Source organism: Dromaius novaehollandiae, chromosome 14 (assembly GCF_036370855.1).
Source record: "Dromaius novaehollandiae isolate bDroNov1 chromosome 14, bDroNov1.hap1, whole genome shotgun sequence".
NCBI lineage: Eukaryota > Metazoa > Chordata > Aves > Casuariiformes > Dromaiidae > Dromaius > Dromaius novaehollandiae.
In genome coordinates, this window is record NC_088111.1 from 21,490,724 (window position 1) to 21,505,268 (window position 14,545).

General features: G+C 59.5%; 1 protein-coding gene and 1 pseudogene across 1 annotated transcript; both read left to right on the top strand.

Moving 5' to 3' along the window:
* The first annotated feature begins 1,914 nt into the window (after positions 1–1,914).
* LOC135329904 (maestro heat-like repeat-containing protein family member 7) lies at positions 1,915–5,101 on the top strand. The gene is made up of 7 exons (XM_064519946.1): positions 1,915–2,034; positions 2,145–2,299; positions 2,618–2,765; positions 3,128–3,315; positions 3,407–3,544; positions 3,979–4,093; positions 4,553–5,101. The coding sequence occupies exons 1-7, from the start codon at positions 1,915–1,917 to the stop codon at positions 5,099–5,101; spliced, it is 1,413 nt and encodes a 470-aa protein (XP_064376016.1).
* A 5,968-nt stretch (positions 5,102–11,069) lies between these two features.
* LOC112995092 (T cell receptor alpha chain MC.7.G5-like) overlaps positions 11,070–14,545 on the top strand; it is a 222,677-nt pseudogene continuing 219,201 nt past the window's right edge.

The window sequence follows — 14,545 nt, forward strand, 5'->3', positions numbered from 1 at the left end:
TCTGCTCCCGCCCAGGGACCATGGGGTCGTTTCTGGAGGAGGGCAGGGAAAGGAGCTGAGGCTGCCATGGGCATGGGACCCAGCCACGTCCCTGGGCAGGCGGAGCAGACCAGGGACCCTTGGGGCAGCAAGCCTGTATTGGGCTTTGCTCCACTTGGCAGGAAGCCTTGACAGCCACTGCAAAGCCTGCCAGGCGCCGGGCAGAGCTGCCACCGTGGCAGCAGCCATCACGTCCCAGGGCTGAGCAGTAGCTTTTCTCCTCCCAGGTCCTGCTGCCCTTCACTGAGTCTCAGCGGGCGGCTGAGCGTGAGAGAGCCGTGCACAAGATCGCCCAGCTAAGCGAACTGCTGACCAGCTCGTCGCTGTGGGAGGTGAGGGGCCTCTGGAGATGGGCAGAGGCAGACGTGGGCTGCAGTGGCCAGGAGAGAAGGAAGAGGAGCTGAGAAGGGGGCTGTGGCATGGGGCAGAGGAGCCCAGGCTGTGGGCTGCAGAGCAAGGAAAGGGAGCAGAGGCAGTGGAAGAGAAGGGGGCAGGAGCATGGGGCTGCACGTGAGGCTGTCCTTCCTGGGGACAGCTGTCTTTTACTCACTCACCCTTGCTCAGTAAGGCCCATTGCCTTCCAAGGGCTGTGCGGGGAGGCTGCTTAGTCCTGGCCTTGTCACAGCTGCTGGGCCCTGGCTCAGGGCAACTTGGTGGGAGGGGAGGTTGTCCTTTGACTGGGCGGAAGAGCTGGTAGGGTGCAGGGGAGGGCAGGCTGGGACATGCAGCACTGCAGCCATTTGGTGGCAGTTGCAGCAGGGCTGGGCAGATGCCTGCTGTGCTCTGGCTCACTCAGGCACCCCATGCCTGGGTTCAGGGTTTTGGTGCCACAGCCCCCCTCAGCCCTGCTATCAGTCCTTCCTCCCTCCCCAGGGCCATATCGCCAATAGAGGAGTGCATGACAGCCCTGCCAGCTTTGGGACGGAGCATTTCCAGATGCTGGGGCAGCTGGTGGCACGTCTCCGACTGTGCTGCAATGATGAGGATGAGGGCACCAGGCGTGGGGCTGCAGACGCTCTTTGCCACCTCGGCAGCTTCCTCCTGCAGCGAAAGAGTAAGAGAAGATGCATCGGGCTGGGCCCTGCCAGACACCAAGACGCCAGCAAGGGCAGGCGAGAGCCCTCGCCCACTGGGCTGCTCTCCTCAGCTGGAAGAGAGGGGCAGAAAGCCTTCAGACAGGGGTGTAGGCAAGCCGCCATGCTGCATCACCCCAGGCCACTGCCATAGCGCTGCCTTTTCCTCTGGCAGCCAGTTTCTCCCTGATGCCTGCAGGCTGCCATCGCATTCTCTCCACCTTTCCTCCTGACTGTGCTGTGTTTTCCCTCCGGCCCAGGTGGGAAGCCTTCAGAGGACAGCGCAGAACATCGCCGTCTCCAGGGGGACTGGAAAGCTGAGACCTTCTGGCTGTCATGGTCCCAGAGCACCAGCGACACCACCATGGTAAGGAGCTCCTCCTTTGCGGGACACATGGCCCCGGGGAGGCAGCAGGCTTGGTGAGCACTGGGCTCAATGATCAGTGTGGCTGCAAGAGCCTCGCAGGCCCCATGCAGAGGGATCCCACTGTGCCTGTGCAGGGAGGAGCCAAAGGCTCATCTCAGGGCACAGCAAGGCCAGCACAGGGGCACCGTGACTCCCATTAGCTCCCTCACTCCAAAGGCCCTCTGCCCACATACTCCCCAAGGCCAGCCCCCAGCCCAGCATGGCCCCTGCTCTCCCCTCACCTGGCGGCACTGCCTCAGCTCTGCCCCACCTCTCTCTCTCCAGAGCTGCTCTCCCTGCTCAAACAAGCAGCCCTGTCGGGGCACTCGGGACACCCCGTCTTCCCTCCCCTCCTTCCTCCCACAGATCTTTGGGAAATACCTCTCCCCCTCTGAGATGACAGAAGTCATCCTCACGGCCATCGAGGGCATGAGCGACTCCAGCGCCTACGACACCCTGGCAGCTGCCCGCATGCTGGCTGTGGCCATGAGACACTCTGCCTCCCGGTTGCAGCACGTAAGCATCCTGTGGCTGGTGTGCCCTGGGCTCTGGGCCATTGTTCCAAGGCAGCGGAAGAAACTGCTGCCATCCTGTGGCAGCCCCACTCTCAGCCGTATCCCCTGCAGGCATCTCGCATCGTGAGGTGCATCTATGAGAATCTGATGCATGTCAGCGAGCAGTTGGCCCGGTGTGTTCTGCTTCGGACCCTTCTCCAGCTGACCTCCCTCTACCCGGAGAAGGCGGTCAGGAGCCTGCTGGCATCCTCTGTGCCGTGTGACAGGTATGGGGCCGCAGGCCTTGAGCGCTACTAGCACATGGGGAGAGGGGCCCCAAGATGCTGCGGCTGCTGAAGCCAGGCAGATTTGCAGGACACCCTGAGGGGCAGATCAGAGCCCAGCTGCTGCGCTCCCACTATGCACCCAGGGCCACGCGCTCCACCATCTCCTGCCTGCCCACGCAGGGCTCTCCAGTGCTCCCGGAGATGAACAGCAGGCAGGGCAGGGCAGGGCTGACACAGAGCCCAGGCCCTCAGGGGCTTGCCCAGGCCCCAGTGCTGCAGCTCTGGGGACCCCACTGACCGAGCACTTGGGGCCCACAGTGTCGCCGTGGCCATGTGGCAGGTGATGGTCTCCCAGCCCACAACAGCAGAGAAGGTCCTGGGGGAGCTGCTCTTCATGCTGCAGGAGAGGCGCCAGGGCAGGCGGGTCTGCTTTGTCGAAGACGAACCTCACGTCGTGCCCCTGGCCGTGAGTTCCTGGATAAGATGTCACTCCCCCCAGGGCTGCGCTCCCCTCTCTGGGGCAAGAGGCCAGGCGCCCTCTGCCCTCCCTCTCCACCCTCCCTCTCCACCCTCCCTCTCCACCTCCCCAACACCTGCCCTGCCCTGGGCCCAACAGACACAGCACCCTCACAGTACAGCCAGCTTGTAGTGCCCAGGACAGAGCCCAGAGACCTGCTGGGACTTGCCCCAGGCCAGGCAGGCAGCCTTGGCTCTCCATCTGCCTCTGTCTTGGCTGCGCTCAATGCCAGAGCCTCCCTCTGCCTCTCCCCAAGGGCTCCTCAAGGAGCAGGTGTCTGCAGTGACTGCTGTCTCGGGGTGTTTCTGCAGGCAACCAGGGCCCTGCGCGAGATCCTCCTGCAGCCCACCTTGCAGCAGGGGAAGGCCCTGTTCCCCATGCTCTGTGTGGCTCTGCTCTTCCAAATCTCATTCGCCATGGAGGCCACGCTGCAGGACGTCGAGGCCTTCTTCAAGACAGACATTGAGGAGGGCAGAGGCAGCCCCATAAGCCCTGTCAGGTGCTGCATCTCCGTGCCCCATCTCTCCCACGGCTCTGCAGCCTGGAGTAGGGCTCCCTTTGTGACCGGTGGTGCATTGCTCTGCATGCAGGTCCACTCTGCAGGCCCTGCAAGCCCTGCTGCACTGGGCAGGCTATGGGGAGCAGGTTGGCGTCCTCCACAAGACGGGTGGATGGGACATGCTCATCTGCGCGGAGAGCCACCACCAAGGCATCACTTTGCTGGCAAGGTAAGAGCCCTTGACTTCCTTCAGCCCTCTCTACCTGGCTGCATGCAGGGCTGCCCCTGGCCCCGGCAGGCCTGCTCATGAGCTGTGTGGCCAAAGAGCAAGAAGGGTGCAGGATGGCCAGAGGCACCTGGGAATAGCCATGGCCATGGGAGTCCAAAGTGGGAGGGACGTGTGGGAAGGGCATTGCTGCAGAGGAGGAAGGGACAGATTTTGCCAGCCACCCACCAAGGGGCACCCAAAGGAGTCAGACGCAGGGTTTCTCCTGGAGACGTGCAATGCCGAAAGCTCCCCCGCCCGTGTGCAAATGCCCCTGGCTGCTGCGGCAGAGCGGAGCCGCAGACTTGCCCTGCATGTCCTGGTCCCTGGGATAATGACTAGACTTGGCGGTTTACCTGCCTGCCTCAGGACCCACAGGACCTTCTTCCCCCCACCAGGCAGCTGAGGACCAGCGCCACAAAGGAGTGCCACTGGATCTTCCACCACCTGCTCCTGGTTCTCAGCATGAGGGACGTACAGCGGGAAATCCCCTCCATGGCTTTCTTCACTGAGGTGGGCCTGAGGGCACGCAGTGCTTCGCTGCGGTGCCCTGAAGCACTCAGCTCTGGCACCCGCCAGAAGGAACAGCACAGGAGTCGGCAAAGCTGGGGCGGTGCTGGCCCTCCTCCCCATACTGCCTTTCTGCTGGGCTGACACTCCCAAGGCCCTGCATTTCATGCACCCTCTGTGCCAGATCTCTGCATTCAGCTTCTCCAAGGCAGGGGGATGAGGGGCTGCAGCTGGGCCAGAGGTGGGAGGAACAGCGAGGGGAGAAGCTGTGACACGTGCCGTGGGGCCCAGGACACGGAGTGGGGCCATGTGGGCCCTACGCAGTCCCTGCTGCCTTCCGGCTGCACTCTGCCTGCCCCTGGGGCCTTGCCTTGAGCTGTCTGAGCAGAGCAGTCAGCGGCTGCCCGCTGCGGCCCATCCTGCCGGCGCTGCCAGGCTCTCACTCTGCTGTGTTCATTTCAGCTGCTGAACTGCGCCGAGTTTTCCACCGCTGTGGATGAGCAGGTGCTGCGCCTCTTCCAAAGGCACCTGAGGACTGGGCGCCTGGTCATGCGCGGGCTGGTGCTGCGAGGCCTCCTCACGCTGTCGGAGAGCCCTGAGGTGGTGAGCAGGGGCAGTAGGGCAAAGCCGTGTCGACAGCCTGGGGCTGGGCAGGGAGCGGTGGGTCTTTGCTGGCACTCGGGAGCTGTGGGAGCTGCTCTCAACTGCCCCTGTGCTCTTCATCACCCCCAAGTCCCTGTGGCCCAGTCCTGGGCTCTGTGGCACAAGGAGAAAGGCACCAGCACGTGCCTGAGAGAGCTCCCACTCCCAGGAGACAGGCAGAGAGCCTTCCCATCACCGCGCCAGGCCAGCGCCAAGGGCTGCTTCCGGGCCCCAAGCCAGCAGCCCTGCAGCACGGAGGTGCGGCAGCGTGCCTCCCGTTGGCATGGACATCTCTGCATGGCCCTGCATTCTGCTGTGCATAGGCCGTGGGTGCCCGCAGAGCCCTGGCATTGGGGCACTGAGCTCTAGGAGAAAGGAACCTGCTCTGCTGGGGACTGGACCCTGCCCAGGGAGCTTTCCAGACAGGGCTGGTTCCTAACCAACCTGCCCACTGGGGTCTGGCAGGGGAGGAGGCAAGGGATGGTGTGGTGATGGCCTGACTTCTCCTGTCCCCCTCCCTGCTTCTGGCTCCCGCATGCCCCATGGCTGTGCCCGTAAGCCCAGCCTGCCTGCAGGTTGCTGCAGGAAAGGCCTGGGCGCTGTGGGCTGCTGTGGGCAGCCAGAGAGGAGGCTGCTGTTACTGCAAGCCTTTGTGCCAAGGCATCTTCCCTTGCTTCACCACAAGGAAGCTGTGTGTTTTCTGCAGGCCGGAAAAATGCAGGACCTGCTGCCAGATGTGATGGAGTGCCTGCACGATGCCGATCGGGATATCAATGTGAAGGCTCTGTGTGTCCTGGGGAACGTGCTGCATCACATGCAGAGGGAGAGGGCTGGCCCCGTGGCTCTGCAGCTGGCAGAGAAGCTCCTGCCACTCTTTGATGATGTACGTCCGGTATGGGAGCTGCGCCCTGCAGATGGGCATTCTGCAATGCCAGCCTGCCCTCCGCCCAGCCCTGCGTCCAGCCCTCTGGCAGGACCACCTCCCCCTGCTGCCCCGGGGCTCACCAGGGGCCAGCTGCTGGCCTCCGCAGCCCCACGGCTTCTCCCTTGCCAGTTGACCCCCTGGGGACATGAGTGCTCCCCACCCTGGCTCCTGTGTGCTCAGCCCAGCCCCTGCACACAGCAGTCACAGGCCAACACTTGCTCTGAGAGCCCGGGCAGCTCAGCCACTGCCTGCTGCCTGGCAGGACCGCGTGCTTTTCCCACTTGCCGAGCCGTGCAAGCAAAGCCTGGAGCAGGGCTTCTGTGCCCAGGAGTGGACAGAGAGGACAGCCTTGCCTCCTCCCTGTGTGTCCTGGGGTAGCTCCTCTCCTGGAGCTGGTGCGAGTGTGGCCAGGCTTAGAGAAGCTGCTTGAGGCCCAGAGGCCTCCGCCAGCTCCGCTCTGCTTGGCCACAGCGTGGGATGGCAACCCACTGCTCTGCCTTCCCTGGTGCCGGGGCCAGTGTGACCCGGCTGCAGTCCCTCAGCTCATGGGGACTGAGGTCCTGCCCTTGCCCCCCTGCCTGCCTCCCACCAGGTCTCCAGCCGCGTGCGCAAGCACTCCCTGCGCCTCTTCAAAGCCCTCATGGAGACTGTGGTGGGAAAATGGAAGCGGCGCCTGAGGAAGCACGTGCAGAGCAGCCTTCTCCTGCTCTTCTTCCACCTGCATGACCAGGCCACTGGGGTGGCTCAGGTGTGCATTTCTACACTGCCCAGGGATGCAGGGAGGGTGACAGTGGCAGCCTGTGGGTGAGCTCCCATCTCTGCTGCCCCGGGCACTGGTACCCATGCCCACCCCTGCCTGCTGAGACAGAGACAGCACAGGCTGTCAGGGGCCAGGGACAGCTTTGGGGGGACAGGCAGGGGAGGCAAGGCACCACTTCCCCTCGCCCACTGCGGGCCATGTCTCCCCTAACCACTGCTCCTCTGCAGGCCTCGCAGGAAACCCTCCTGGCAGCAGCAGAGTTCCTCAAGTGGAACCAGCTCGGGTACCTGACCCAGATGCTGCAGACCTGGAGGATTGGGGAGTGCCTGGTAAGGGCAAGCGCAGAGCCCCTGTGACCCAGCTGCAGGAGGCCTGCCCTGCATGCACTGGGGGTGGGGCAGGCAGCTGTGCCCTTCGCCCACTGCTGCAGCCCCACGTCCCAAGCCCCCAGCCTGGAGGGGCTCTTGGGCTGTCCTGCCAGGCTGTCCCTGGGAGGAGGCAGTGGCTGGGCTGCGTGGCGAGGCTCTGCCTCAACCCTGTGGCCTTGTGCTCTCACCAGCTGCTGCAGGACAGGAGCAGGGCAGAAAAGTACCTCTGCCAGAGCCTTCCATACCTGGAGAGCCCGCAGGCGGCCTTGCAAGAGTTGGCCGTGAGGTTCATAGGTGAGCCACAAGCCCTGGGAGCCCTCTCTGTCCCACAGTTCCCTGGTCCCAGCGACGGGTGACTCGCAACAGCCCAGGGCAGGGCTGGCAATGTTGGAGGCTGGGGGGAGCCTCCTTCAGCCCCACAGGCCCTCCGTGGGTGCTGTGCCGCGGGGAGCACGCTGGGCCCAGCCCTGGCCAAGGGGAGAAGGGTGGGTGCGTGACCAGAGTGGCAGGGCTGGATGGGAGCTGTGCTGCTGGGAGTGCTGGGGGCATGAGGTGTGATGGGCCGTGTGTGCCTAGGGCTCGCCACGCAGCACATGAGGAACAGGAGCACAGAGAAACTCTCCGCCATCCGCACTTGTGAGTGAAGGCTGCGCTGGGTCATGCGGGGCTGGAGCGGGGCGACGAAAGAGCTGGGAGCTGTGCTCGTGTTGCCTGGCCTGCCCCAGGCCAGCAGCGCTCTGTGTCCGGAGGGCAGAGGGGGTATTTCAGAGGAGTTAGGGGCCTTCCTAAGCAGTGATTTCCAGCTGATCCCCCTGCTGCCCACCTGCTCCTGCCTGGCCAAGGCCAGAGTGGCGTGCGGGCAGCCCTGTTGGCAGGGCAGGCCGGGGCTCTCTGCAGCTCTGTGGCCCTGATCTCGGCTCTCTGTCTGTCTGTCTCAGTCCTCCAAGAACTGCTAGATGACGGCAGGCCCTCGATCCACTGCCTGGCTGCTCAGACCATCCTGCTCCTGGATGCCGTGCAAACACAGGAGCCGTCAGGACGGCAATGCCAGGTGCTGTGCTGCAGGCTGCGGAGACTGTGGGAGAGGTGGAGGCCTCCCCCGGCAGACGACTCTGTTGTAGCACAGCTCCACGAACGCTCCCAAATGCTCCGTGATCTGCACACTGAAGACACCTGAGTGTGCCAGGCAGCGTGGGGCATTCCCGGCATCTCCCCCGGCCTGCAGCATAACTGCCCGCCCTCCGGCACCTCCCCTCGCTGGCCTCCTGTTACATGTTCACCTTGTAGCTGTGCTCCCCACCAAGAAGCAGCCCTTCTTCACCATGAGTGGGTGTCTTATTTTGGGGGACAAAGGCAAGCGGGAGATATGGGCCATGTGAAGACCCAGGATCTGCCCCTCAGCCTGGCACAAGGGTAGAGGTGCAGCTTCGTGGACTGCAACCTCGAGAAAGAGCTGTTCTGCCACAGTGGCTCAGTCCTGCCCGGCCCTGAACCCTTGGTGCCAGCAGAGCAGCTGTAAAATATCCCCACACCTCCCTGCGTGCAGCTGCAGCCTTCTGCTGTGCCACGGGGTAAAGGTGCACCCCATGCTGTGTGATCACGTAAAGGACAGGTTCCACTGGGAAACACTTCCAGACACCGTTGATTCGCTTTGAGTTTTTTTTCTCCCTCTGGCCTAACTGTTGCTTTCATACTGATTGCTTCATGACACCAAGGGCCGCTGCGGATGAGTATCACTCCTGCAGGGCCCTCACACATCTGCATTGGGGTTTCCTGGCTGAGCAACGACTCCTGCTCACTCCTGCTCACAGCCACTGTTCCCAGGGCTGTTTCCTGGAGGAAACAGTGCTCTGAGCAGTAGCGGTGCCTGGCCGTACATGGAGGCAGGGCAAGTGCAAGATGAGAGAGCCTGATTGTAAGAGAGAGGGCTGTCCTCCCCCTTCCAGAGGGAGGGAGGGTGTCTGTCTCTGCATGGGTGGTTTCTGCAGCAGATGCTCTTTACAGAAGCATTTCTCTTGCAGGGCTTGCTCTGTGGCTGAGGGAGAGGGCAGAGCAAAGCCCCGTGGGGAGGGAGTGTCGGACACTTGGGTCCAGGCCCTTCCTCTTCTGTGCCTGGTCCTGCCTGCATCTGGAGGGTCCCTCAGGAGAGGCAGGGCATGGGTGGGTGCAGGGGTCCCTTCTCCACCTGCTGCCAAGCTGGGTGCAGGCCCTGCTGTCTGGCTGGGTGCTGGATGGCAGGAGAAGATCAGCAGGGGTCCTGGGGGTGTTTGGGCAGGCTGTGGTCCTCAGGAGCGGCAAAGAGAGGGAAGGCCCCCGTAGCCTCCTTTGTGTGCCCTTGCCTGACCACAGCCTGCCTTAGCTCTCCATTAGGTTCCTACAGTCCCCTTGGCCACATGGCCTGGACTTCCGAGGCAGCAAAGCCCACCTGTGGCCAGCAAGTTTTGTACAAGTACAAAACTTGCCATGCGCAGAAGCATGGCCCTGCATGCAGGGAGCCTGGGGTGCACCAAAGATTACCGTTTGATGCCTTTGCTGAGCACTTTAAGCATGAGCGCCTCATGTCTCCAGAGAGCTTTCTCGTGGTAGCATGGAGGTGTGCCTGGAGCAGCAGGGAGAGAGTTTTTCTGCACCCTCTGGGCTGAGGTTTGCAGGCTGCTTTGAGCTGGCAGAGGGAGGAGCAGGCAGGCACCTGCAAGCTTCAGCTCGTTCATTCTGGCAGGTGCCTGGGCACTGCGCGAAGGGCAGGGCTTGACGCGGCCTTGATTTTCCTGGCAGCCCTGGTGGGACTGGCAGGCTTGGGTGAGATATGACTTTCAGGTTGGCGGGCAATGGGGCAAGAGTGGTGGTGACAGGGGGACATGATTCCTGCCCCTTCAGGCAATGGAGAGTGTTTCTGTAGGGAGAGCGGGAGCTGCAGATTGGGTGTGGCGAAGAATCTGGGGCATGTCAGCAGTAGTGGGCCTAAGGGCATGTCAGCAGTAGTGGGCCTAAAAAGGAGCAATTAATTTTAATTCTGCATAAAAGGAGGAATCAATTTTAATTTTGCATATACTAAGCATTCTTGCACATGCTGTTAATACATACATATTTTGAAAGAGAGTGGGCTCCTAGGGACCAAACCAATGCTGCAGAGGGAATTGTCTCCTAGCTGGATTGGACAAAAAGCTATCAGTCCTTGTAGAAACTTATCATCCTTGAGGGACATACAGAGAACACTAATTCAAAACAGGGAGAGCTGCTGTGCTGTATAAGGACAGGGTAAGGACAGATAACGTGGTTTGTAGTATGCAGAAGATATTACAGTAAGAAAATATGACCAGAAGGAGGAGAGGAACAGTTCATCCGTTCTGCCACTGAAAAAGAGATTAACAGTTAATATAGCTCACTGGCTGATAGGGAGCCAACCAGGGGGTTCAAGCTCAGTGAGATACTACTGAAAAGCTGGATGAACTGGGGTGTGAGGAACCTGCAAAAGGAAGTGTGCCCAGCATTTTGCAGGCTATGAAAAGTGATGAATTTGTAAAGCTGGTGAAGTGATAGATGGACAGACAGACAGACAAGGCAAGTGGAAATGGCTTTCTAGCTCTACAGATCACATGCAGAAGGACTCTGTGCTCTGGTTTCCACGAGAAAACAACCATTCAGGCAAGACACAGTGCAATGTTGCAATGCCATTTCTCCAGCAGCAACCCTTATCCCTTCATCTTCTGGTACCAGCAGCTCCCATAGCAGTGCCCTCAGTGTGTAGCCTCACATAGAAAGGTGCAGGGGCTGCTGTGGGGAGTGGTTCCCTCCCTGCTACTGTTTGCATGTAGCTCTGAGCTCAGCCTGCCCAGCAACAGCAGCGGGTGCTTGCGGTGAGGCTGGCTCTCTGCCTCCCCAGCCTGTGCAGCAGGGCAAAATGGCATTCAGCACATGCTGGTGTGACTCCTACAGCTGTGCCTAGATCTGGCATCTTTGATAAGGAAAAGGGTGCAATAAACTTGATGAGTGCAAGGGGAGACTGGTGTTGTGGCAGAGCTAGTGAGGGCTGCAATATACACAAGCCCAACTGGGCTAAGAAATCCCCTGCTAGAGAGAGGACTCCCTAGGCTGGGCAAGGCCGGGGTGGCCTTGGGACCCTCCACATTTATACTGTGGCTGATGCAAAGGAGGTTGCTCTGAAGCTGACTGGAAAAATTGGTCTTCCCCCACCTTGTCACATCCCCTTCCTGCTCCGAGAGCACAGGGCTGCCCCATTGTGACCGCAAGGTGGGAAAGGGAGAATCGGATATCAGTGTAGACATGCACTCAAGGTTTGTGAGGGGTTAAAGAGAATAGATTTAATGAAGGACTTAGACTCCAAACTGCACAGGGAGCCCTGGGAACTGCATGGAGGGATCACTGATGGGAGACTACAGGACACCCAGGTCGGATGCCCATGCAGGACTTGCTCTGTGCAAGACTCCTCACCAGATCTTCTGCAGGTGTTCTCACTATACCCATCTACAACCTTAATAGTGTAGCACCCCAATGATTGCCCTATGTGCTTCCTGTGTGGGGTTTCAGGTCTTCCCCCTTGAACAGGACACAGCCAGACTCCCTGGGGTGGTGCAGAGGCCACCCAGTCGGCTACAGATTTTGCAGAGAGGTTTTGTTCTCAGGCAGACATGAAAAGAAATGAGAAGTGGTAGAAATAGCAGAGACATCTGTTCCCAGGAGAATAAGCACCATCCCCAGAGAATGGGGGTCCCCAAGGGAAGATGGGAAACTCCCATGACTACAGACCCAAATGGACAAGCAGTGGCATGAAGAAAAGCAGGCATTTCTGCCTAGGGAGGCAAAGATGATGCTGACAAAGGGAAAACCACAGCAGGGGCATTTCAGGCACGATGAGAACAAATGTTTTCTCTTCCTCACCCTCCTTCTTGGCTCCCCCTGTGGAGTCATTTCCAGCAGCTTTGCTCCCTTGGGCCAATAAGTGGTTTTCTAGCTCTCTCTCACACACAAACAGGACGGTTTGGCTCAGCGTGAACCTCACGTATCTCATCCTCGCTGTCTTCCTGAGGCAACCACTGGGTAAGCATTTGCTTCTTCTTGCTCAAGGCATAATTCCTCTTTTCCTTGAGAAATCCTTAGCTACTCCCTCACTAGGTCTCTGCAGGGAGATGCAGTTGTATAATGGGAAAGTACTGGCGAATGATGGTTTATCCGTTATTTCACACATGCTCTCTCAAGATGCTGTTAGTGCTGGAAAAGAAAGGGGAAAAGAAACCTCCCCTGACCCCTGCGTACTACCACCTCCCACTTTCCTCTCTGCAATCATCTCTCTCTCCTTGTCTCTCTCTTCTGATTCCTCTGGGGCCAATGTTCCACAAGTGTGCTGTTGTGGGAGATCGCTGCTCTCCTGCCGTCCCTAATGCAAATCTGCAGTGCAAATACACTGGACCTTTCAAAACTGCCAAAAGCACTGGAAAGCTCTGCTCCCATTGACGTTATTAAGGTGTCCCAGCCTCCCTCCTGGCTGACTTGTGTTACACAGTGTACCCTGACCACACGTTCCATCCTGCCTGTCAACGCGACCAGAGCTCCCTCTTTCCTCCCTTCCAGCTTTGGTCTGTGTGCACTTGGGGAGCCAGGAACCACCTAAGAAATCAGGGAATTGGAAGGAGGATGTAACCTTCTCACAGTGGACCCCGATCCCCTTACCTGACCAGAGGTGTTCTGGTGCCAGCACACGAGGGCTGAGCATGACCACCAGGGCTCTGGACAGCAGGAGAACAAGGATCACGGGCACAGAACAGCTCTCTTCCAGGGGCATCCCAGCAGGAGGTGATGGGATTATCACGCTGCAGGATCTGCACAGAGCCGAGAACTCTGAGCTCCTGATGTAGAGGAAGGGACAGAGTGCCTTCTCCCATAATGGTTTACATCCCCTCTCAGTTTGCATCCTGGAGACTTTCCCTGCAGAGTTGAAGACTCTCACTTTCTTCCAGATGCCATGGGCCAGGCCACTGTCACACAGCAAAAGGCACGAATCACAGTGGAGGAGAAAGGTACCTTCAAGAACAGCTGCACCTATCAGGCCTCCACCTTTAATGCCTTGTTCTGGTACCAGCAGAGGAAAGGCTGAGCCCTGCAGCTGGTCCCGTATCAGGCAGCAGCTGGTCCCAAGGAGAGTGGCCGATTCACCCCATTGCTGAACACCACCAGGAAATACAGTCTCCTGCGGCTGGAGGAAGTCAAGGTCTCGGACGCTACCTTGTACCCCTGTGCTGTGCAAGACAGTCTGGTGCAGGAAGCTTCCTTGGCTGTGCAAAAACTGGAGGTGGGGAGGAGGGTGGGGGTGCCTCAGGGCAAGGCAGAGCTCTGGGGAAGGGGCCCTCAGCTCTCCCCTGGCAGCACGATTTCCCCTGTGCACCCAGGGATCTGCTGGCCAAGCTCCTCTTTCTGAAAGCGGCCGGTGTCCGTGGCCTTATAGGAAGGAGAAGTTGGTGAGGCAGCCTCTGCCTTGGAAGGGTTTTCCCTCTGTACTTTAAGATGGGACTGCACTTGCCATGGGCTGCGCAGAGAGCACATGGGCTCTTCTGATCTGATCTCTCGGCAGAGCACCAGGGCTGGAAAGAACCGCTCTGGGTGTCATCCGCATCTTGCAGTCCCATTCCAAAAGCCTTGTTCATTCTCTGCACAGCATGTTTGCCCAGATCACCAACAGGATGGCCCTTCCCAGACTGGGTGTTTCTGAGGGACCTAAGGGATGGTGGCTCACTGCTTCAGCAGGAAGTGGAGCTGTGACCTGTGAGGAGTGGGAATCTCTTGGGGTGGGGAGGAGCAATGGACAGGGGCCAAGGTTTCCTGGTGCATTTGCCAACCCCAATGACAATCAACTAGTATTTTCACCCACTGCTGTGCATGTTGACCACAGTCTGTGTGTGTGTGTGGGGGGGTGGTCATGGTGATTTTTGTTCTGGATGGCAACAGCTCTTGCAGATAGCATTTTTTCACCCTGACAGTTCTGGAGGCCAGAGCCAGCAATGAGGGATATTTCAAGCCCTGGGGGCCTGAGCAGTTCCACAGAGGGCAGTTTGCTGGCAGCCCCTGCAGAGCTGAGGGGATAGGAGCTGGGGGCTGAGCTGGGAGCAGAAGCAGAGAGATCTCAGACTGGGGAACTGTCCAGGCAGTTTGCCAGCTTGAAAATATTGGCTGCACTTTATGCATAGAAACTGTATTCAGAGCAAAAGACAGGAAAGCAAAGCCCCCATGTTTCATGTCATCAGGAGAAAGAGGATTTCCCCAGGAGAGGAAAACAAGCAAATCCGTCCCTTACCAGCCCTCTGAGAAGCTGTTAGTGGGAAACGGGGTGGGGGAGGGAATCATTTCTTTGTGTGCATGGAAATGTGGCTTTTGTGAGGGAAGCGCTGGCCTGGCCTGGAGAAACCTGGACTGGTCCTCCATGTGTGCAAGTGGCTCTGACTGAGCAGCAGAGCTTGCCCCCAGCACCTCTGACTGGGTCTGGAAACAGCCTGCTTTGGGCAGTCCTTGTACATCTGTGAGGAACAAATACTGGGAAGAGATAGGTATTTCCAGTCTGGTGGGAATAGGAGCATGTGTGTGCACACCCCAGGTTTTACTGCACTGCTTGCGGAGCTGCTCTGTGCTCGGGGACAGGCCTCAGCCAGGCAGGGTATGTGCAGCTGGGGAGATTTTACTGCTGGCGCAGGGATCTGTGGGGAAGAGTGTGCCAGGGTGAGGAGCAGAAAAGGGCTGTGCCACTCTAGTCC

What these genes read in the sequence shown, in the direction of transcription:
- LOC135329904 (XM_064519946.1), top strand. Translation starts at nt 1,915, where the DNA reads ATGACAGAAGTCATCCTCACGGCCATCGAGGGCATGAGCGACTCCAGC. An exon ending in GGCATCACTTTGCTGGCAAG is followed by an intron (nt 3,545 to 3,978) that starts GTAAGAGCCCTT and finishes TCCCCCCACCAG; the next exon opens with GCAGCTGAGGACCAGCGCCA. An exon ending in CCATGGCTTTCTTCACTGAG is followed by an intron (nt 4,094 to 4,552) that starts GTGGGCCTGAGG and finishes TGTTCATTTCAG; the next exon opens with CTGCTGAACTGCGCCGAGTT.